This window comes from Eucyclogobius newberryi, unplaced genomic scaffold (assembly GCF_026437365.1).
Source record: "Eucyclogobius newberryi isolate DKJ021-1_F unplaced genomic scaffold, fEucNew1.0.hap1 SCAF_3, whole genome shotgun sequence".
Lineage (NCBI taxonomy): Eukaryota > Metazoa > Chordata > Actinopteri > Gobiiformes > Gobiidae > Eucyclogobius > Eucyclogobius newberryi.
Genome location: NW_027315945.1, coordinates 15988342 through 16011786, shown reverse-complemented (window position 1 = coordinate 16011786; position 23445 = coordinate 15988342). Strand labels below are relative to the sequence as shown.

Here is a 23445-nt window from a genome sequence, read left to right as displayed (position 1 = left end):
AGCAGGAGGCCGGTCCATGTTTAGTCCTGACTCTGGCACCAGCTAGAGGCCGATCCATGCTTAGTCCTGACTCTGGCACCAGCAGGAGGCCGGTCCGTGTTTAGTCCTGACTCTGGCACCAGCAGGAGGCCGGTCCATGTTTAGTCCTGACTCTGGCACCAGCAGGAGGCTGGTCCATGTTTAGTCCTGACTCTGGCACCAGCAGGAGGCGGGTCCATGTTTAGTCCTGACTCTGGCACCAGCAGGAGGCCGGTCCATGTTTAGTCCCGACTCTGGGCACCAACAGGAGGCCGGTCCATGTTTAGTCCTGACTCTGGGCACCAGCAGGAGGCCGGTCCATGTTTAGTCCTGACTCTGGCACCAGCAGGAGGCCGGTCCATGTTTAGTCCTGACTCTGGGCACCAGCAGGAGGCCGGTCCATGTTTAGTCCTTACTCTGGGCACCAACAGGAGGCCGGTCCATGTTTAGTTCTAACTCTGGGCACCAGCAGGAGGCCGGTCCATGTTTAGTCCTGACTCTGGCACCAGCAGGAGGCCGGTCCATATTTAGTCCTGATTCTGGCACCAGCAGGAGGCCGGTCCATGTTTAGTCCTGACTCTGGCACCAGCTAGAGGCCGATCCATGCTTAGTCCTGACTCTGGCACCAGCAGGAGGCCGGTCCGTGTTTAGTCCTGACTCTGGCACCAGCAGGAGGCCGGTCCATGTTTAGTCCTGACTCTGGCACCAGCAGGAGGCCGGTCCATGTTTAGTCCTGACTCTGGCACCAGCAGGAGGCCGGTCCATGTTTAGTGCTGACTCTGGCACCAGCAGGAGGCCGGTCCATGTTTAGTCCTGACTCTGGCACCAGCAGGAGGCCGGTCCATGTTTAGTCCTGACTCTGGGCACCAGCAGGAGGCCGGTCCATGTTTAGTGCTGACTCTGGCACCAGCAGGAGGCCGGTCCATGTTTAGTCCTGACTCTGGCACCAGCAGGAGGTCGGTCCATGTTTAGTCCTGACTCTGGCACCAGCAGGAGGCCGGTCCATGTTTAGTCCTGACTCTGGCACCAGCAGGAGGCAGGTCCATGTTTAGTCCTGACTCTGGCACCAGCAGGAGGCCGGTCCATGTTTAGTCCTGACTCTGGCACCAGCAGGAGGCCGGTCCCTGAGGTCCTCAGAGTGTTTTTCCTAGTGTACTAAATTTAATCCTAGGTGTTTTATTTTTCCAAAGAAGTGAGTGATAATGAAGTCTAGTGATTTAGACCAGGTGAGTGTGGGGTGGGTTGAGATCATTGAGAATAAATAGTTTATTTTTGGTAAAATTGTCATCTTTATTGCTGCTCTCCTGTTATGAAGAGGGGAAGGTTGAGCCATCTAAGTCTTCTTCTATTGTCTTTAGCAGTGGTGGGAAGTTGGAGGAAATCTTGATACGTAGGTGAGTGATGTGATCATGGCATAATAGGTCTGGGTGATTGGTGGGATGCCAAATCCCATTTAGTTTGATGTAATGTAAGGATGGATGATTTATTCCAATTAATTGCATAATCTGTATTTTTTGAAAAAGACTGCATTGTTTTGATTATTTCTTGACTAGATGTTTGAGGTTCTTGTATAAATAGGAGTAAATCATCTGCATAAAGTGAGATTTTAAGGGCTTGTGCTGTTTCAATTCCTCTGATTGATGGGTTCAGGCCGATGCTGCTGCCAGGGGTTCAATGAAAACGTTGAATCGAGATGGAGAGAGTGGACATTTCTGCCTTGTCCCTGTGAAGTGTGAAGCTTTGTGATAATAGTTCATTGGTTGTGACTGTGGCAGATGGGGATGTGTATAGAATATTGATTCAGTTATTGAATGACTCTCCAACCCAAATCTTTGTAGTGTGGTGATAGACATTTCCAGTTGACCTTATCATAAGCTTTTTCTGTGTCTAATGTGGCTATGAGTGTATTTCTTTTGTACTGATGAGTAATGCATTCAATTATATAATATGCTGTGTTGTATGTGTTTTCCTTTAATAAAGCCGGTCTGATTTGGATTAATGATATGTCGTGTATATTTTTTTCATTTCTAGGAGATAATGCGTTGCTGATTTTTATGTCAATATTTATAAGTGAGATGGTAATTAGATGTGATGAGGTAGGGTAGTAGGGATGAGAGATATTAGGGCTGTGTTCATGTGGGATGGGAATGCAGTGTTTTGTTTTATTTCTATTATTGCAGGTTTCAGCAGAGAAGACATCCGGTCCTGGTGCTTTATTATTCTGCATTTGACTCAGAGCAGAGTGTAGTTATTTTCGAGTGATTGGCATTTCGAGAGTGTCGACTTGTTCCGGGTTGAGTTTCTCTAGGAGGATGTTAATGAGGAATTGCTTTATGTCTTCTTGATTTGGGTCCAAATCAGATGAGTTTAATTTTGAAAGATTCTTGAAAAATGTTGTCTATCTCGGTTGGTTCGTTGGTTAGCTTCTCCGCTGAGTTCCTAATAGAGGTTATAGCTGCTTTTTCTTTATTCCTTTTGATTTGATTCGCCAAATAAAGCCATAAAGCTTATGGTGAAAAGTCTCGTTACAAAGTCAGTGAATAAGGAATGGGTTTCTTTTGTTTATTATTTCATTAAGCAAGAATTCATTGTTTTCTTAGTTCTTTATGGATGGTTTCTGATGATTATTTGCATGTTTTTGTTTAGTTTTTCTTCCAGTTGGATTTCTTTTTCCTTTTTATGGACTGAATATGAAATAATTTCCCCCATAATACTACTTTCCATGTTTCCCAGAGTAATGTGGCTCTAGAAGACACTGTCAAACTCTGAATCGTGATATGAAAAGTTTATTACTTTTATTACTACAGTGAGTGAATCAATCTGAGAGAAGTTTTGTTCTGAGTGATAGATGAGCAATGAGCTCATTAGTTCCCCATGTGTAAATGAAATAAACGATCCTGATTGCACAGCTCTGTCTAAGTTTATGCTGAGATACGACAGAGGAGGTTCTGACCAGACTGAGAGATCTTGTAGATACAGAAGGAACCAGTCTGAGGCTTGGCCAGATTTGTAAATGATCAGACAATAAGAAAAAGAAGCCACAGCTTTATTACTTTACTGTAAAATACATTCATTTATTTGATTTGATTTAAATACTCACTAAGGTGCTTCAATAACACAAGCATAAAGTAGACACACTGTTGATGTTCTGTAAATGACTTTACTGAGCTCAATCTTCACAACTAAAATAAAAAGAAGACTGCTTCATGGGAAAAGGTGACAGTGGAAGTCACATAGTATTTTCATAACCAAACATGTTTTACCACTTCATGGTGTTTAGCCACATGCACGAACCAAAAAATATGGTTAATGTTTAGTAATATGTGTGTTGTGACCTCTGTCTGTGAAAGGTGCTATATAAATAAAATGTACTTACTTACTTACTTACTTAATAGTTATCCTTAGCTCCACCAATATCAATGATCAACAGCAATGTATCAGATGCATTCTGTCACACAATTATCTTCTGCATTGCAATAAAAGGATTACAAAATTCATTCAAAATAAAAAAATAAAAGTGCATTTTTAGGCAATTTAGCACATCATTAATGAATTCCTCAGTTCCACTTATGGTCAGCATTTTCAAGTATTATTTAGAACAAACATTAAAATTGCACAAACAAAAGCTTTACACAAATAATTGAACTGTGAAAGAAAAGGCTGTATCCACGGTTCTAAAAGTGTAATTCTTTACTCTTTTGTACCCTGTACGGTCGGCTTGGTCTCTTTCTTGGATCTAAAAAAGAAAATATAAAGTAAAGTCACACAACTAAGTTACAGTATAAACAATGCAATGTTTGATACTTACTTGTTACAAATGACGTATATAATGATGCCAAATACAATTCCTTCAACTATCATAAGTCCTATTACTATTCCAGCAATGGCCCCACCAGAAAGAGGTTTGTCTGTGAATAAATCAATAACTTTCAAGATGAATATTTGTACATTTCCAGTCTAACTTCACACTTGTTGAACATTACCTTGGATAGACAAGCTGTGCTCCCCGTGTAGTGACTCTCCAGTGACTGAGTTTGATGCCACACATATGTATTTACCACTGTTGGATTTGTCCATGTTGTCTTTGTGAAGCACAGAACCATCTGATATCTTTTCCTCCTCAAACCTCCAGGTGTAAGTGACCGGTTCAGACTCAACAGAGCAGACTATCACTAGAGACTGACCAACATATAACGTATGTTCCCCTGTGAGCTTCAGGCTGTCAGGTCCATCTGAAAAGAACTCATTTAGTTTAAAGAAGCCTTTTTGTGTCTGTAATAGTTATAATCTATGACACTTGTGGATCATTACGTTTTATTCTAGACATTTTAAATCGCAATATTGACACTTAACAACTTTTTAATTTGTGCCAGAATGGCTGTGCGACGCTGCAGAATCTTACGTACGTTACTGTATAAGGAAATAAAGTATGAATTGAGTAAAGGGCAGTGAGTGTATCGTTGGAGAATTCGAGCATCGATAAAATGGGGACTGTCGTTATCTCAGCACAAGAATGCATGAATTACTCCCAAATGAAATGGTTTGAAGAGAAAACAATTATAAAGGGTGCACGGTGGCAGAGTGGTGAGAGTAAACGATTGTCTGTGTGTCAATGTCTCTGTGTTAACCCTGCGAAGAGCTGGCCCCTGTCCAAGGTGTGCCCCACCTAAGGCCCAAAGTCACTAGGATAAGCTTCCCTAATGGGAACAATCTGTTGTAAATGAATGAATTAAAACAATTATAATCTATTTAAAAGCTCCTAAAAGTCAAACTTGCATCAGTGAAATTCTCCAACAGTTGAAAAAAAGACTAACTTAGCATACTTTAAACTTAACAGTGCACTACGTTCCCTATATTTGCCTTCATAAAGACGTTATTGCTTTGTCTGAAAAAAATCACAGAATAACATTAAACTGACACTACCAGATTTAGTGGAGAGATTTATATTTGACCTAAGGAAAAGCAACATGAAAAAGGAACATTACGGTACATGAAAAGCAATAATATCTCCATGGACACAAGTAAGTAATGCAGAAAAGTCACTTAATGCACCTTAAAACTTCATTACAACAAGATTGAATATGTTTTAAACATTACTCACACTTGATGTTCAGGTACATTGGCTCACTGGTGCTGCTACTGACGGGATTAGACACTTGACATCTGAATGGTCCCTGGTCAGAGCGCCTCACAGTGGATATAGTGAGAGTTGCACCTCCATCAGTGAGACTCACTCTGTCACTGGCTGTGACTTCATCACTGCCATTTAACCAGAGGAAAGACAGAGAAGAACCAGAGGCAGAGCACGAGAGAGTCACAGAACTGTTCTCCACCGGGTCAGAGCTGCTGACGGTCACACGTGGTTTACTGACTTTATCTGTTGAAGGGACAAAAACAACCTATTATGTCGTGAAATTTGACAGAAAAAAAAATATATATTTTGAATGTTTATCATTGAATATTTAAAATCTTAAAATAAATATATTCAAAACTCACCATCTACTTGTAATGTTGTTGTTCCCAGCTCCTGTGCTGCTCCTTCTGGTATAATGGTGACTTTATACACTCCAGTGTCATTAAGAGACACGTTCCTGAGCTCCAGAGATCCAGTAGAGATGAACAGAGTGATTCTGCCTTCATACTCTGGATTAGTGTTGTTACCAGTGCTTGAAGTGATAATATCTGTGGTGTTAATTTGCCATATTATAGAAATATATGGTGTTTGTGTTGGATTTAGTGATGTGTTGAAAGACACATTTCCTCCCACCACTGCATTTATAGAATCAGGTAACAGTCCGGCTCCTGCAGATAAACCTGTGGAAGCCACAATGCCATTTTAATGCTTCATTCTTGTTATTGCTAACATAACAGTTAAAAGTGCGAACACAACAGTTAAAAGGAAATGTTGTTGCTTCAGCTTCACTGAATATTAACAAGAATATAATCTAATGTAAAAGTTGACTTACCCAGCAAACTCATGAGGATTGCAGCTTGTATAGTTTCCATGGTTTAGTCTAATGTCTAATAATTCCTTGTCTTTTCAGTTTGAGGTCAGTGCAAAAAAGTGAGAAGAGCTTAAAACAAGGAAGTAAAGCAGCCCTCCCATTATCTTGTTGACATATAAGTTAGTTAATTATTATCCTTTTATGTGGTTGTCTTGATATAACGAAGCCCTGTATAAACTGCAGAGATGTCTCTTATTACAAAAGTGTAACATCATATATGATGGTCGGTGTAATCCCTCATTCGTCCAGGCGTGTTCCATAGTAGAAAAAGCTTCAGTTGTAGTCATCTGGACTCAGTTTGAAACTACGGTTATTGACAATGACTCTTGGATGAGAGTCGAAACGTCTACTTTTTCAAACTGAGTCCAGATGACTACAACTGAAGCTTTTTCTACTATCATATATGATGAAAGTTGTCCTATAGTAAGTGTATCGTGCCAACAGTTGCTAAGTGCGTAGAGGAGACTGACATCCTGCTGGGCTCTGATTGGCCGACTGTATATAAGAGCCTATTCTTTTCTGATGTGACAGATTGTGAACCATAGTCACTTCATATCTGAGCATTACATTTACTTTTTATGACATTTGTTGGTTCCATCTCTACAAAGTTTGCGCAGCGTTCTCTTTGTCTAAAGATATTATTTAGTCAAAGGTTATGTATTACTTTATCATCATGTGGTTTGTAATGTAATGAGAAAGTTCAGGAATCTACAGTACGTGGGATGTCAAGATCATCATGTTCATACAGGTCACACAAGAACAATAAATAAAGAATAGTAAGAATTTTAGAATAAAAAATAAGCAATATAAATTAAATCTATACTCCAAAAATGTAAACCTAAATGTAAAGGTTTTTTTTTTTTGAATAAGCTGTTTATGACACAATTCTTACAGATTCAAAAGTTTAATTTCATAAAGCTGTTCACAGATTAATGTGAATAAAGTGTTTTTTTTTAAAGATTTTGCTCTTGTTCAGTGAGTAATTGTGAATAACCATAAGATTGAGATGTTTCTGCCTAATTATGTTCTCACATCCCTCGAATCTACAAAATTATTAAATATACATGTTAAAATTCTTGACGTGGTTGAAGAATAAATTATGCAGTAATCATGTGCTACATTAGGGGGCGCTCCTCTGCTGTGAGTCCAGACTACTGCAGAGTGATATTACATTTAGACACTCCCTCTGTCTCATTTACTTCTCACAGAGTTTATGAGTTCAGGCTGCATTCTGCTCTTTTCCTGAGAACAAAAATGGGATTCCTCACATTCTGTGTTGTTGCTGTTGCCTTTACAGGTAGGAAAAAGTATATTTTACTTTGGTTAAATGTTGTGATTAAGTGTTGGTGAAATACTACAGGTATATTAAAAGACAAAACAAAGAATTATATGACAAAAGGCAGTTTATCTTAATATGTTGAAGAGAATACAATTTTAACCTTGAGTTTATGAATATTATGTATTATGTCTGAATGTTTTTGTGTTTAATTATTATTCCAGGTTTAGTGTCAGGAGCTGGTGTGTTGCCTGATTCTGTGGAAGCAGCTGAAGGAGACACAGTCATGTTCACCATATCACTGCCTCCAACACAAACACCTTTTACAGCAATAACCTGGTCATTTGGCACTAAAAGTATAATCACTTCAAGTGCTGGAGGTAACTACACTTCTCCAGAGTTTGGAGACAGGATCACTCTGTTCATCTCTACTGGATCTCTGGAGCTCAGGAACGTGGCTCTTACTGACACTGGAGAGTACAGAGTTAACATTATACCAGCAGATGGTGCAGCAATAACTGGGATCACTACACTGAACATTTATGGTAATGTTTGTATTATTATGTAAATTAATTAATGACTCTCATTTAAGCACCATATATGTAACATAAACATGTATTTGGATTAAAATAGATTTTTTATTAAAGTTGATCTGTATTTTAATATTATTCTTACACCATATTCAGGTTCTTGATTGTTTTATGATGAATACAAACATTATAGAACAGTAATCTTTATAAAATCCTCAATCCCAAATCCACCTCACTGAGGCCCTAATTTAGATGCTGAGCCCTGTAGGTTGAGAGTCACTGCTCAAGGTGAAAGTGGGCTGGCACAGGCTTATATGATCGCCATGGCATTCATTCTCTTTTTGTATGTTTATTAAATGACTGTCTCTCCTCCCACAGAGCGAGTGTCTAATGTGAGAGTCACAGTCAGCAGCTCAGACTTGGTGGAGTTCATCAGTTCTGTGACTCTCTCGTGCTCTGCCTCTGGCTCCTCTCTGTCTTTCCTCTGGTTAAATGGCAGTGATGAAGTCACAGCCAGTGACAGAGTGAGTCTCACTGATGGAAATCTCACTATATCCACTGTGAGGCGCTCTGACCAGGGACCATTCAGATGTCAAGTGTCTAATCCTGTCAGTAACAGCAGCAGTGAAACTGCAGAACTCTCCATCAGCTGTGAGTGAATGATGTCTACTGTTAATCACATTCACGACTCTCCACATTTCACTTGATTCAATGTTTTCTTCCTTCAGACGGACCTGACGATGTCATTTTGGAGACGTCTCCACAAATCGATGACTATGAGGAAGGCTCAGACGTCCTTCTGTCCTGCTCAGCTGACTCCAGACCTGCAGCTCACTTTCAATGGCTTTTTAATGGAGAGCTGTTGTCTTTTACTGGAGCACAGTTAGAACTGGTGAAGATCCAGATGAACCAGAGTGGAAACTACAGCTGTCAGGCTTTCAACAACAAAACTCTCAGATACACAACTTCTGAGCCTGGACTCATCTCTGTGTTGAGTAAGAGCAGTGTCTTTTATCCATAAGATTTGTCTGTTGAACTTATCTTCATAATTTGCCTTTATGTCATTAAGTTTGCAATATTTACTGTAACTAATCTAACATCTTCAGTGAGGAAATCTTTGTGATATTTAGTTTTTCTTCCACAGAGAGAATAATGAATATTTCTGTGGAGTCATCGTCCAATGAGCCGATGGAAGGCTCCTCAGTGAATATAAGCTGTGATGCCTCTGGCTCCATCTCCATCAGAAAGTGGTTGATAAATGGACAGGAGCTAAAACCTTCTGAAAATATTGTATTTTATGAACAAAAGCGAGTGTTGTCTTTTAAAGTCCTGAACAGAACAGACAGTGGGACTTACGTCTGTGAAATTAGTAACTCCATCAACAGTGAGACAGTGTCTTACTCTCTGCATGTGAACTGTAAGTGTCAGTGCTAAACGCTTCATGTTTCATCATCTACGTCAAACATTTACTTTTACTGTTCATTATGTTTTTCAGATGGACCAGAAAATGTTCAAATTTCAGGTCCAAAAGAGATTCAAGAGGACAAAACATTCAAATTAAGCTGCTTTTGTGACTCTGTACCAACTGCTAACTACACCTGGATTAAGAATGGGACGATCCTCGCGCAATCATCTGAATATACTAAAGAGTCTGCTGCATCTTCAGACAGTGGACAATACATCTGTAAAGCAACAAATGAAATCACAAAGAAAACAGTCCAGGCTTCACATACAGTGCTTGTGACAGGTATTGACTTCTTCTTTAATCACATTAAAAAATCTTTCTTCATTTTAGCACATCTTATGAAACCTGGTTCAGTTCTACCAAAATTATATCTGAACAATTACTTGGTGGTCGTGTTGACACAATTCAAACAAGATTTCAAACTTTATCTTCGATACGTATTTTGATATCACAAAGATCTATAAATTGCTCTTTTTTTTAAAGCCGAAAGACTGTAATCTTTTGTGTTTGTGTTTTATGTTTCTTTGCGGTCTTCTACCAGTTTAAATAAAAGTCAACATCTTTATAAAACGGTTTAGGAAAATAACAGTACTTTCTGCTATTGATTTTTGATCTCTTTTTCGACCCGACTTGGTGGTGAAATGATTCAGCACAATCAGTTTTACAGTTCAGTTCTCAGCACACTTGCTCTCATTGTTCTTGTTTGTTTTACGTAGAAAATAGTGTTGTGTGTTGAAATTTGACTGCAATTCACTGCATGTCATTCCCCAGTCTCATCCCCATGTCAGGCTGAACTATCCTGTCAAATAAAACCTATGGGCAAAAACATCCTTCAAAATAAAAGAAAATAGCCTGTTTGAGCACACGCTGCATTCTGTACCAGTGCATATTCCTGGGCTAATCTCATATGGAAAGTGACAAGTGTGGGACGGCTGAAGGAGACAGTGGGGAAACATGTACATGTGTACACGACTTCAGACATTTGTGAACCGTCGTGTTTGACCTTGTGGAAGTAAAACCTGCCTGTCTCTAGTTCAGTGAGTCATCCTTCTTATTTAAGATTTATTTAACACTTGTACAGAATCATTGAATTCAGCGTTGGACACTTTGGATCTAACTCTGTCGCCTTCAATATAGAAACTCCTAGATAAAAATAGATGCTTTAATAGATAAAAAATAGACAGTATGGAATAATATATAGAGACGAGCAGTGACAGCTTACATACTGTATATTATCTAGTACCCGATTTTCCCAAACTATTATTTTAGTGAAAGTTGTTTTGACGTATTTGCTATTCTGACATGTCTTCCGTCTTACAGTAATGTTCAGATATAGATTAGTTTTAGATTGTGTAGATCAAATCTGGTTGTGAAAAATGAAACCCTGTTTGGGTTTCTATGTGGGCTGTTTTTGCAAATGTCAGTTTTGAATGAGAAGTGTGTTAAAGCAGTTGAAAAAAACTACACATCTACATATGCACTTTGAAGCAGTGAATCAGTTTGTTAAAGTTGTTTTGTTCTCTTCAGTCACCATCACAATCCCCCCTGACAGTGGCTGTGACACTGGATGCATCGTTGGAATAGTATGTGGATGTATTGTGCTCGCTCTAGTCGTGTTTGGCGGAGGGATCTACTTTCTCAGGAAAAAGTGGGTGAAAATCTTCATGTGTAATTCTGTGTTGTGTTGAATCCATTCAGATCGTTCAGTCAAACTTATCCAGTTATTACACGATGCATATAACTGAGTGACTTCATGATTATTCTCTCCCTAAAATAGAAAACTTGAGAAACAGAGAAACACTCAAGGAGGTAAGAGCAAATACAGATGTTTAACTACAGTTACAGATCACTACATCACCTATTTATTTTGTTATTACTTTAAAGATGGTGGAGGTCGGGACAACTCTGCGTATGCACAAAATCAGGTAAAATATAAAAATGTTTTCTAGTACTAACGAGTACAGTGTAGTATTGTGATATATACAGACAATAATATTAATTTCACTGAATGGAAATGGAGTAAATGGAGTAAATACAGTACAGTAAATAAAATGAGCAATTATGAATAGTTTCAGAGTAGTCTAATTTGAATTTGGTTTGACAAAGGTTTATAGAAAATGTAGTTTCCTTTTTAAAGCAAGATTTTTGGATTGTGAGTTTATAAATGTCTACTTTGCTATTATAATTTAGATTTTATAATGAGAATGCCAATCCTGGCTTGTGCAGTAAAATCTGTATCAAACTCAGTCCTTAGTTTATTACATGTTTTAGACTTTGAACCAGGAAGTATGATATTCAGATGAACAAACCCCGGAGCTGCAAATGAGCTTGTGTGTAAAATGTACACAATTGTTCTTCAAAGTCAACACTTTTGCTCTCTTTGTCCCATTTTGTCTTCTCTGTCTCTCTTCATAGTTGCTGCGCATAAAGTGTTGATTATAAAATTTGCTGTAGTATTTTATGATAGCTGCTGACATGATGGTTGTTTCTGTGCTTTTTTTCTAGGAGGTGAATTATGCTGATGTCACGTTTGTCAAGAAGGGAGCTGGTGTGGTGCAGCTACCTTGCCAGAATCAGACAGAAGACGCAGAGGTGAATTATGCTGATGTCACGTTTGTCAGGAAGGGAGCTGGTGCAGTGAATCTAGCTTCCCAGAATCAGACACCATACGCAGAGGTGAATCAAGGCAACAAGCAACCTGGATCCAGGCTGCCGACCTACAATGACCACGTGACAAAAGGGAGAAGACCCCCTCCTCCGCCCCCGACGACAGGAACTGAATACGCTGATATTCGCCGGAAATGACACACATCGCTTGTCGTTTTTCAGCGGACAGAGTGATGTTCCTCCAACAGCAGAAACTGGACTTTAGTTTGAAGATGGTTAATAATTGATGATCTGACCAGAAGTGGCTTTCAGTTCCTCATGCACTATAAACGCTCGCCTTGTATGTAAATATATATTCATATTTAGCCACAACATGATGCAAATTATAGTCAGTTTATTTTACTCTGTTCAGAGATATTTTATAGAATTTGATTACTCCTTAGAATTGGTGCTTGTGTATTTTGTTTCTGCAGCTCTCCACGTCATTCAGCTGATAAATAGTGTGTTTATATTCTAATATATAATTTAACACGTCTCAGGTAGAATTTTAAAATGGTTGAAAGATATAATATTTTGTTGTATTTTTTTGAAGCAGTTTATTTATCTCAGGAAAGAGCACATCATTTATTTTCAAGTACAGATACAGCATTATGAATGTTTTGTAATTAGTTTAAAAATTTGATTCAATAAAATAATTATTTTGCAGAGAAAAAATATATTTTGGAATGTTTTTTTTATTTTTATTTTATTTTTTTACTTGCTTAGGGGCCTGAAGAAACTAGCCCCATTTAATAAACAATTGGCTGAGCCTTCGTTAAGCTGAGACTGTAGTTTTGGACTTTGAGGTCTGTTTTACTCTAATCATAATTATAAACAAGCTCTGCTCAGAGGAAATTCAATTTAAATCCCGTCTAGATTTTCTTTGTCAAATGTATCAAAGAGTAAAGATGGTGTTTGGAGGTAGAGTCTGATTGACACTAAAATGAGCGTCTGTTGTTTTTTGACAATCCTCTTTTAAAAGCTGAACATCTGTTTTTGGGACTCTTAATAAAGCAAAAATGTCCAGGTGAACTCCATCTAAAATTCCTATTAATTTATTTTATTTTAGGGTATTTTTTTACTTGTGGGTTTGGAGAACAAACTGACACTGATGCTTCCCAGAATGATTGATTAGACTGAAAATATGTGGGTTACAGCTTTATTTTTATGTACAGCACATCAAGCAACTTGAGAGTTCACTTTTATAAGATGGTGGAAAAAGTTCAATAAATTAATAAAAAGTTCATGCGTGGGAAGCATAATGGGCAAATGTGAAATCTCTAGTTTCATTCTCCGTGTGCACATCATCAGATGGTGACAAGAATGCTCTTCATGTACAGTATTTATTGGAGCTATGATTGTATTGTGTGAATATAAACTGAGGTGACAGGGATCAGACGAGATAAGCGGGAATATAAAATAGGCCAACCGATCAACTTCCTGCAAATAATAAAAGTTGAGATTACAGTTATAGCACTACTTTAATTCAGTGCTTTTGACTTACTTATCAAAGTTATCTACTAACTACATTTCTAAGATGTCCAACAATCAGCACAATTCTATGTGTTCACACCATGGCTTATAGAGAACAGCTCTTCCTCTCTGTGTGGGTTGTTGACTTCCCTGAACACATCAGATGACTGAGTGAGTTACAATCAAAACTATTTAATTGGCTGTTTAAATGTTAAGGGATAAAAGTTCAGCCACTTTGACTTTTATCGAAGCAAATTTGTAGTTTGTGAACTTGTTCACTGACAGCAAATTGGGCAACTGTCCTCTGATCATTAAGGTGTACATCTGAACTGATCTACAAAGTTACAGATTGTTAAAATTATGGAGAGCAGCAGTAACTATACTTTTATTATCAGAAATACAATCCTATCAATAGTCTATTGCCTTTCCACTTTTCATAAGAGATAAACTCTGTGTCCTGTAGGTGAACCTTAGTCCAGACAATAAAGTTCTCACAATAAAAAACTTAAATATTCACTCTTCTTTTCTTTTAAAAAAACAAATTATGGGAAACTATTTTAGTCAAAGTATTTAGTATAGAGTATTTTATGCAGCCACGCTCACAGTGAGAGAGCCTAATGGAAGTGAATCATGAGCCACATTCTGCAGCCATCTATCCTGGCACTATTATGAACTAGTAATGACTCAGACCCACCAGAAGAGGTCAGTGTTCTGCTGCTTCTACATGGACTGGATTCTAGAATATGATGAAGTCATATCACAGATGTTGAAAAGAGGCAGATTTCCCTTCAAGATGAGAACATTGTTTCTTATAAGAAATAGCCATAGCAATAGGTTTGTAACATTGACAAATGTTGAAACTAATAATTATTAGTGACAAGACCCTTGAACTCAATATATAATAGCGCAAATTTAATTTTAACTGACCCCCTTTACAAACAGGTGGCCTATAGAAAATTGGGATGAAACTGTGCCTTTAACATTAGCCAGCTGCCCGTAGTATCTGATAGACCATTTTTTTCTAGTGCTTTGATTAAACTATTTCAAGAGCTGGTATGAAAAAACAAACACACAAAAAGGGGAAAGTAAGTCACATCCAAAATGACATCTGTCCATTTTCTGACCCTATTTGCTGTGGCAACTTCTTTAATCTTAATATGAATTAAGCAATATTTTAATGTTTTGTTTTTGTTCTGTCATAAACCTGACCTCTTCTCTTCAGATGATGCGGTAAAACATATACCCCGTCTGCTACACTCTTAGCTGATACATTTTTTGTAAGTGTCTCATTCATGGCTGTGATTGTTGGCTCATGAGTGAACTTTGGACGCTTAGGTAAGATTTTATGATTTTATGTGAGGAGCAATGATGAGGGAGTGAAACAACCACTACAGTGTCAAATATTAATGGGATTATATTTTGTTTCTGAGCAGGAAGTATATACTGTATATAAGTATATTTGTCAATATCTAAATTGTGGCTAGTCATTGGCCCAACATAGAAAATAATGTAAAACCTACAATTATCAATTATATATTTCCATCCATCCATCCATTTTCTGCCGCTTATCCGGGGCCAGGTCGCGGGGGCAGCAGTCTAAGCAGGGACTCCCAGACTTCCTTCTCCACAGACACTTCCTCCAACTCCTCCGGGGGGATCCCGAGGCGTTCCCAGGCCAGCCGAGAGACATAGTCTCTCCAGCGTGTCCTGGGTCTTCCCCGGGGCCTCTTCCCGGTGGGACATGCCTGAAACACCTCCCGAGGGAGGCGCCCAGGAGGCATCCGGAACAGATGCCCGAGCCACCTCAGCTGGCTCCTCTCGACGTGGAGGAGCAGCGGCTCTACTCCGAGCTCCCCCCGTGTGGCCGAGCTCCTCACCTTATCTCTAAGGGAGCGCCCAGCCACACGGCGGAGGAAACTCATTTCGACCGCTTGTATCTGCGATCTTGTTCTTTCGGTCACTACCCAAAGCTCATGACCATAGGTGAGGGTAGGAACGTAGACCGACCGGTAAATCGAGAGCTTTGCTTTTCGGCTCAGCTCCCTCTTTACCACAACGGTCCGATGCAGCGACTGCATCACTGCAGCCGCTGCACCGATCCGCCTGTCGATCTCACGCTCCATCCTTCCCTCACTTGTGAACAAGACCCCGAGATACTAGAACTCCTCCACTTGGGGCAAGGACACCCCACCCACCTGAAGAGGGCAAGCCACCTTTTTCCGGACGAGAACCATGGGCTCAGATTTGGAGGTGCTGATTCTCATCCCAGCCGCTTCACACTCGGCTGCAAACCGTCCCAGTGCATGTTGCAGGTCTGAGTTTGATGGAGCCATCAGGACAACATCGTCTGCAAACAGCAGAGATGGAATCCTGTGATCCCCAAACCGGACACCCTCTGACCCCTGACTGCGCCTAGAAATTCTGTCCATAAAAATTATGAACAGAACCGGTGACAAAGGGCAGCCCTGGCGGAGTCCAACATTCACTGTGAACAGGTCTGACTTACTGCCGGCAATGCGAACACAGCTCCTGCTCCGGTCATACAGGGACCGGACAGCCCTGAGCAAAGGGCCCCGGACCCCGTACTCCCGGAGCACCCCCCAAAGGACACCCCGAGGGACATGGTCGAAAGCCTTCTCCAGATCCACAAAGCACATGTGGACTGGTTGGGCAAACTCCCATGAACCCTCAAGCACCCAATGGAGGGTATAGAGCTGGTCCAGTGTTCCACGACCGGGACGAAAACCACTCTGCTCCTCCTGAACCCGAGGTTCGACTATCGGTCGGATTCTCCTCTCCAGTACCTTGGAATTACCCGGGAGGCTGAGGAGTGTGATCCCTCTGTAGTTGGAACACACCCTCCGGTCCCCCTTCTTGAACAGAGGGACCACCACCCCGGTCTGCCAGTCCAGAGGCACGGTCCCCGACCGCCACGCGATGTTGCAGAGACGTGTCAACCAAGACAGTCCTACAACATCCAGATACTTTAGGTACTCAGGGCGGATCTCATCCACCCCCGGAGCCCTGCCACCGAGGAGTTTGCGAACAACCTCAGTGACTTCAGCTTGGGTGATGGATGAGCCAGCCTCCGAGTGCCCGGTCTCTACTTCCTCTACGGAAGACGTGACTGAGGGATTAAGGAGGTCCTCAAAGTATTCCTTCCACCGTCCGACGACATCCCCAGTCGAGGTCAGCAGGCCTCCACCCGCACCGTAAACGGCGTTGGTGAGGCACTGCTTCCCCCTCCAGAGGCGCCGGACGGTTTGCCAGAATTTCTTTGGTGCCGACCGATAGTCCTCCTCCATGGCCTCCCCGAACTCCTCCCTGTCCCGGGTTTTTGCCTCTGCAACAGCACGAGCCGCGGCTCGCTTGGCCTGCCGATACCTGTCGATGACCTCCGGAGACCCACAAGCCAGAGTGGCCTGATAGGCCTCCTTCTTCAGTCTGACGGCATCCCTTACTTCCGGTGTCCACCACCGGGTTCGGGGGTTGCCGCCACGACAGGCACCGGAGACCTTGCGACCACAGCTCCGAGCAGCCGCATCAACAATGGAGGTGGAGAACATGGTCCACTCGGACTCAATGTCCCCAACCTCCCCCGGGACATGGGAGAAGCTCTCCCGGAGGTGCGAGTTGAACACCCTACTGACAGAGGGCTCCACTACACGTTCCCAACAGACCCTCACAATGCGCTTGGGTCTGCCAAGTCTGTCCGGCTTCCTCCTCCGCCAGCGGATCCAACTCACCACCAGGTGGTGATCGGTTGACAACTCTGCCCCTCTCTTCACCCGAGTGTCCAAGACACGCGGCCGGAGGTCAGATGACACAACAACAAAGTCGATCATTGACCTCCGGCCTAGGGTGTCCTGGTGCCATGTGCACCGATGAACACCCTTGTGCTTGAACATGGTGTTCGTTATGGACAATCCGTGGCTAGCACAGAAGTCCAATAACTGAACACCGCTCGGGTGAGATCGGGGAAGCCGTTCTTCCCGATCACCCCGCTCCAGGTGTCACTGTCATTGCCCACGTGGGCGTTGAAGTCCCCCAGTAGAACAACGGAGTCCCCGGTCGGTGCACTGTCCAGTACTCCTCCCAAGGACTCCAAGAAGGCCGGGTACTCTGCACTGCTGTTCGGCCCGTAGGCCGCCACAACAGTGAGAGACCTGTCCCCCACCCGAAGGCGGAGGGACGCGACCCTCTCGTTCACTGGGGTAAACTCCAACACGTGGCGGCTGAGCTGAGGGACTATAAGCAAGCCCACACCAGCCCGCCTCTCCCCGCGGGCAACACCAGAGAAGTGGAGCGTCCAGCCCCCCTCGAGGAGATGGGTTCCAGAGCCCAAACTGCGTGCAGGTGAGGCTGACTATATCTAGTCGGTATCACTCAACCTCCCGCACAAACTCAGGCTCTTTCCCCCCCAGCGAGGTGACATTCCATGTCCCCAGAGTTAGTTTCTGTGTCTGGAGATCTGGTCGCCGAGGCCCCTGCCGTCGACTGCCGCCCAGATCTCTCTGCACCGGCCCCTTATGGATCCTCCTGCGGGTGGTGGGCCCACGGGAGGGCGTCCCCACGTCGCTCCTTCGGGCTGTGCCCGGCCGGGCCCCGTGGGGTAAGACTCGGCCACCAGGCGCTCGCCATCGAGCACCCATCCCAGGCCTGGCTCCAGGATGGGGCCCCGGTGACGCCGATCCGGGCGACGTAAACGGCCTTGTTTTTGTTGTCATCATAAGAGACTTCTGAACCGATCTTTGTCTGACCCGTCATCTAGGACCTGTTTGCCTTGGGAGACCCTACCAGGGGCTTGAAGCCCCCGACAACATAGCTCCCGGGATCATTTGGGCGCTCAAACCCCTCCACCACGTTAAGGTGTCGGTTCAAGGAGAGGCAATTATATATTTACAGTGGCTTATTATTTCATTACTTTCTTTATTTTGTATTTTTTCAAAACAAACCAAAAACTTTTTTTTGTTTTTACATGTATTTATTTTCATGATCTAATGCTAATATTTTTTTAATTTTCATAATTTTAATTATGACAGTATAATCAAAAGCGTTAGAAATCACACAAAAAAGAAACCAGTTAAACAATGTCACTGTAAATATGTAATGTTAATAGTTATAGTTTTAAAAGTTATTTTCATATTAAACCATTGACCAATTCTGACGCTGAGGCAAATTTAAGATATTAACACTTCCTGCTCTAGAAACAAATTCTGTTTCATTGGATTTTCATTGGATTTCCATATTTTGGTTTATTTTTGTGTTAATTAATACTCCAACGTTTTCATTTAAAATCTGAACCAATTCAACGTTTCAAAAACCTTAGTGACGTCGACCCAACAGCAGTTTCAATAACATACCTTCTGTCATAATTTGTCATATTGTGTTTGGCCATCTACAGAACTTCACCCAGCTCAGTAAACTGACTTTGTAAAGATTTCTTTGTGATGCTGAATGAATGACGACTAAACAACTGTGAACAGGTGCAGATAAGAAGGTGGGTGCAGTGTCAGTGTGGGTTTATGGGTGGGGGTCATGTATAATAGTGAGGAAGGGGTTAGTGGCACTTTCAGAGTGAAAACACAATGGAGATGGAGAGACTGATGTTTGCCACTGTGGCCCTGCTGCTGTCACATCAAGGTAGGCTCTGCTACTGTGTTGGATGGAAGTGTCTAGAACAAATCTGAGATCATTTGAATTGTAACGTTAATTAGCTTCGGCTGTTTCTGTGGTACATCCGCCCATTTAATTGCATACATTTTTTACATGTATATTCTGTACCTATGTTTTTCATACACAAATTAAGCAAAAAATAGAATTGCAAATTATTTAACACAATTGGTGATGGCACAGTGAATTTCTTCTCATGGACAATACAGAGTTTGACAATTAGAATGTGTTATTACACTATACAATATTCATATGAAAGGAAGGCCAATTTCATAGCATTACCAGTATACGTATAGACAGTATAAGTGTAAAAAAGTACTCCCTAGTCTTTGCTATATTTACAACTTGTAAAAACAACAACAACCCTAAACTGGCAAATGCATTTTATTCTGATCCCACATCAGTTCCTTGTTGTTCTTCTCTCCCCAGAGGCCTGTGGTGCTGTAGAGGTCAAACCCTCAGTTAACCCAGTGACGGTGGGTCAAAGTGTCACCCTGTCCCTGTCCCCTCCTGCCTCCCTGAACAGTGGCAGCTGGGCAGTGGGAGAAGCCCTCATACTCACCTGGACCAGATTAGGCGACCAGGACCAGGTGGCTGTCTACCCCAACCACTTGGGCCGGGCGTCCATAGATGCCAACAGAGCTCTGACTTTAAGCTCTCTGAGTGTGAATGATTCTGGGGTGTACACCATGAAGAGCACTGACCCGGAACTCACCGCATCTGTCAGCCTCATTGTACTTGGTAATAGTTCATCTATCAACGTTAGATAAACTAAGCATGTTAGATATTTATTAACATATACTGTAAGTTATTAACAAGGCCTTATTACTTTACAAATGTGTGCCTGTTTGGAAGTAGTGCTGTAGGTGGCAGTGTAAGACTAAAAATGTCTTTCATTCATTTTCTACCACGTGTTGCCGTTAGGGGTCGCGGGTGACTTTGGCCTTTAGGCGTGCACCCTAGACAGGGTTTAACACAGAGTCATGGAAACTTGTCGGTGTAATCCCTCATTCGTCCAGGAGTGTTCCATTGTTGAAAAATATTCAGTTATAGTCATTTGGACGTTTTGACTCAATAATCCAAGAGTCATTCTTAATCTGCGTATTGAGTCTGGGACAGAGACAGAGACACACAGAGAACCATTCACTTAATTCATTCATTCACAGTTGCCAATATACCGAACACATGCATATCTTTAGACGGTGTGAGGAAGCCAGAGAACCTGGAGAGAACCCACGGTCACACGGATGTATTTTTCTGAACACAATTATAATTACGATTAGATTTGCGATTTATGTTTTATTAATAGGTTTCTGTTAAAAGCTCATATTTAAATGCAAATTGATAAACATACTGAAATGGGCCTTTGAACTGACAAACTCTGACAAACTGCTACTTTGTGTAAAGCAGCTGTACAGCCCTTCTCTGGGTGCTGCAGACTGGCCAACAGAGTCTGACTGCGTCAAAGTCACTAAAGGAAGGGTGAGAGCTGTCCCTCAGAATCCTCTGAGCAGATATCATACTTTGTTCATCACACAGATTGGGGAGAGCTCTAATTGGGCCACAGATGATTTTAGAACAGATTTTTAGTTCATCAGACAATTGGGGTCCTGAACACTAATGGAAGAACCAATGGAGGCGAATGGTATAATGATCTCAATTAAAGACTATTAGAAACTCATTGTATAGGTCCACATCTTATTTCTGGTGTAAAATGTAAACGTTATTAACTGATACACTCCTTCATATTTCTGTCCCCCACAGAACCTATTTCAAACGTTACATTGAGTGCCAGTGATTCTGCTCTGATTGAACACACGAGTGCTGCTGTGGCCTTGTGTTCCATCTCCTCGGGGTCCTCTGTTTCCCTCGCCTGGTTCAACAGCAGCTCTGAAGTCACAGCCAGTGACAGAGTCCGCCTCACTGAAGGAAACTCCACTCTCACTATAGTCAAAGTCAACCGCTATGACCGGGGACCCTTCACATGCTCGGCCTTCAACCCTGTCAGTAATGCAACCAGTAATCCAGTCAACTTCACCATATACTGTGAGTACAACATTGTAATACATTAGAATCCCATTCATTTAATCTATGGTTCTTATTGATTTATTTCATCTAGATGGGCCTGACAATATGAACCTGACTCTTGGATCCCACACTGTCGGATCCAATGTGACTGCAGTGTGTTCTGTTGAGTCCCATCCTCCAGCTCAAATGCAGTGGGTTTTCAAAGAACAGCTTTTGAACACCACCGGCTCAGAGCTGGAGTTGTATCATGTCACTGAAGGCCAGAGTGGCTCCTATTCTTGTTTCGCTTTCAACAATGAGACAAACCTGAGCCACAATGTCACAGGATACCTTGAAATAAAAGGTGAGAAGTGAAAGAAATTACAATAAAGGGAAAGTTTGTATGCTTAAAAGATTTTTTTTTCTTTTCTCAATAGATGCCAAGTCAGGATCAGGACAACCAGATCGTGCTTTGTGGTTTCTCTGTCTGAAGATTTGGGCTGTAGTGACTTCTTTAACATTTTCTAATATATAAAATATACAATCAAATGGATAAAATTAATCACTAACTTTATGTCAAATTTAAACAGGGGATTGTGACCATGAAAATACAATCTGTATTATTTTAGTTTAATGTTTATTACTGTGACCCACGCACAATAAATCCCAAATTTATATTAAGTAGGTAATTTTCTATCACAAAAAAATATTATAAAAATGTATTTGATTTTGTATTATATAAATATGCTTAAACATAATCATAAAATCACATTGAGACTGGACTGTTAGTATTTTGTTGCAGCAGGCATAGGATATCAATCTATTATCTATCTATATCTATCTATCTATCCTCTCAAAATAAAATAAAACTAAAATGTCTGCAACAAATTCCTGTATGATCAAATGAGCAATACCCATAATTTCACACAAGACAATTCTACGCCTGGAAAAAAAAAGCTTTGACATGCACTTCATGGCCAATATTTGTTAAGGTGTGTGCGAAGGTTGGGAAACAATAGAATAACAACCCACCGAGACGCGGTAAGATTTTATCAGCTTTAGGCCTATAGGACATTGGGTTACATAAATACAATGGAAGTTATAACAATAGAAGTTTGTTCAACTTAAAATAATCTAAATAGAAACCTGAAACTACAAAGTAACAGTGACTTTTGTCTCCTTTTTGTCAGACATGTTATTTATTTTACTAAATACTATGGGTTTGAGAGTATCAGGGCAATTCTAATATATGATGGTGATTTAAAATGTCAAATGTGGCGTGATTTTTACAATGTGGAAAGTATTGAGTGAGGGTAAATATCACTTACAGTCAATAATCCAATCTAGACCTCTAGCATTGTTGTCTCACAGTCATTCGCTCAATGTCTTTAGTTATAAAAAGTACATGTATAGTTCAAACAATCACACAAAAACACTCTTCTGTATAAACGTTAGCTTTTTATTAGTGAATACAAACAATGGAAAGCATGGTTATAATGTTGTTTAAAGATATATGAAGTTAAGAGAATGTATGCATGTAAAAATGTTTGGTTTAGAAAAAAGGATAGATGGTCACTTATGATAATTAGAAGGGAACGATTGGGCCATGCTCCTTCGCCTTGTTTAAAAAGTGGCAGTTCTTCAGGTGTTTCATCTTTGTCCCTTGGCACAGTTTTCTCACTTTCACAAAGATAAAACACAAGTGAGTATTTTACAATTTATAAAATATGTTATGTTTACATTTTGGACCTCACATTTTTTGCCCATTTTGTTGCGTCGAACAGACTTGGTGCAGAGACAGAAGTGTTTTTCTTCCCATCTTCCATTTACTGGTTACAAAACAAAATACAAAAGTTCAACTAAAAATCATAAATCAAGTCAATTGTTAATGTATTTTAATCATACCTTTGCATTTACAAAGTCTGTTGTGAAACTTCAGATCCGCAGACATTGGGCTTCCCATACCAGATTCTATAATGCACAATATCTATAAAATATCTTAAAAGACAAATATGATTAAAATAAACCTACCAGGTTGGCAGGGCTTCAAAGATGTGCCATGCATCTTGTGATTTCCTTAAATATAACAATGAATTAAGAAATATTACCACAATATCACATTATTATCAAAGAAGTGTTTAGTCTGTTACCTTGAACTTGCTCCATGTAGTATATTAAAAGTAAAAGTGGAAGCCATATCATGTGGGATGCCATGGTGTTGTCAAGTCCTGTGTGCAGACCCAGTGGTGAAGTGTGAAAGGTGTGCCTCATACCTCTTTATAAAAGACGGTATCCATATCAGTAATTTTAACCGGGTCTATTCACTGCCTGCCAGTGCTTTGAGACATTTGA

General features: G+C 41.0%; 2 protein-coding genes and 1 long non-coding RNA gene across 3 annotated transcripts in view; 2 read left to right on the top strand and 1 right to left on the bottom strand.

The window, feature by feature from the left end:
• LOC140374094 (hemicentin-1-like) overlaps positions 1–6106 on the bottom strand; it is a 52527-nt gene extending 46421 nt beyond the window's left edge. Inside the window, 5 exon segments of the mRNA XM_072460877.1 lie at positions 3723–3754; positions 4002–4250; positions 5120–5395; positions 5515–5832; positions 5985–6106. Of these exon segments, the coding sequence (XP_072316978.1) occupies positions 3723–3754; positions 4002–4250; positions 5120–5395; positions 5515–5832; positions 5985–6024 (915 nt within the window). The 5' untranslated portion in view covers positions 6025–6106.
• A 1113-nt stretch (positions 6107–7219) lies between these two features.
• LOC140374092 (cell adhesion molecule CEACAM5-like) lies at positions 7220–21721 on the top strand. Its single transcript, XM_072460875.1, has 10 exons — positions 7220–7320; positions 7524–7844; positions 8208–8480; positions 8558–8824; positions 8974–9246; positions 9325–9642; positions 19516–19827; positions 20851–21132; positions 21206–21457; positions 21531–21721. Exons 1-10 carry the CDS (start codon positions 7278–7280, stop codon positions 21626–21628), a joined length of 2439 nt encoding a protein of 812 aa, XP_072316976.1. The 5' UTR covers positions 7220–7277; the 3' UTR covers positions 21629–21721.
• On the top strand, positions 10835–12103 carry LOC140373629 (uncharacterized). Its single transcript, XR_011929038.1, has 3 exons — positions 10835–11219; positions 11800–11886; positions 11971–12103. It is a non-coding gene; the product is annotated as an uncharacterized lncRNA (long non-coding RNA).
• Positions 21722–23445: the final 1724 nt, after the last annotated feature.

Bases quoted from the DNA above. Each gene is read 5' to 3' on its own strand.
- LOC140374092 (XM_072460875.1), top strand. From the start codon at position 7,278: ATGGGATTCCTCACATTCTGTGTTGTTGCTGTTGCCTTTACAG. The intron at 8,481-8,557 runs GTGAGTGAATGA...TTCTTCCTTCAG, and splicing joins TGCAGAACTCTCCATCAGCT to ACGGACCTGACGATGTCATT. The intron at 8,825-8,973 runs GTAAGAGCAGTG...TTTCTTCCACAG, and splicing joins TGGACTCATCTCTGTGTTGA to AGAGAATAATGAATATTTCT.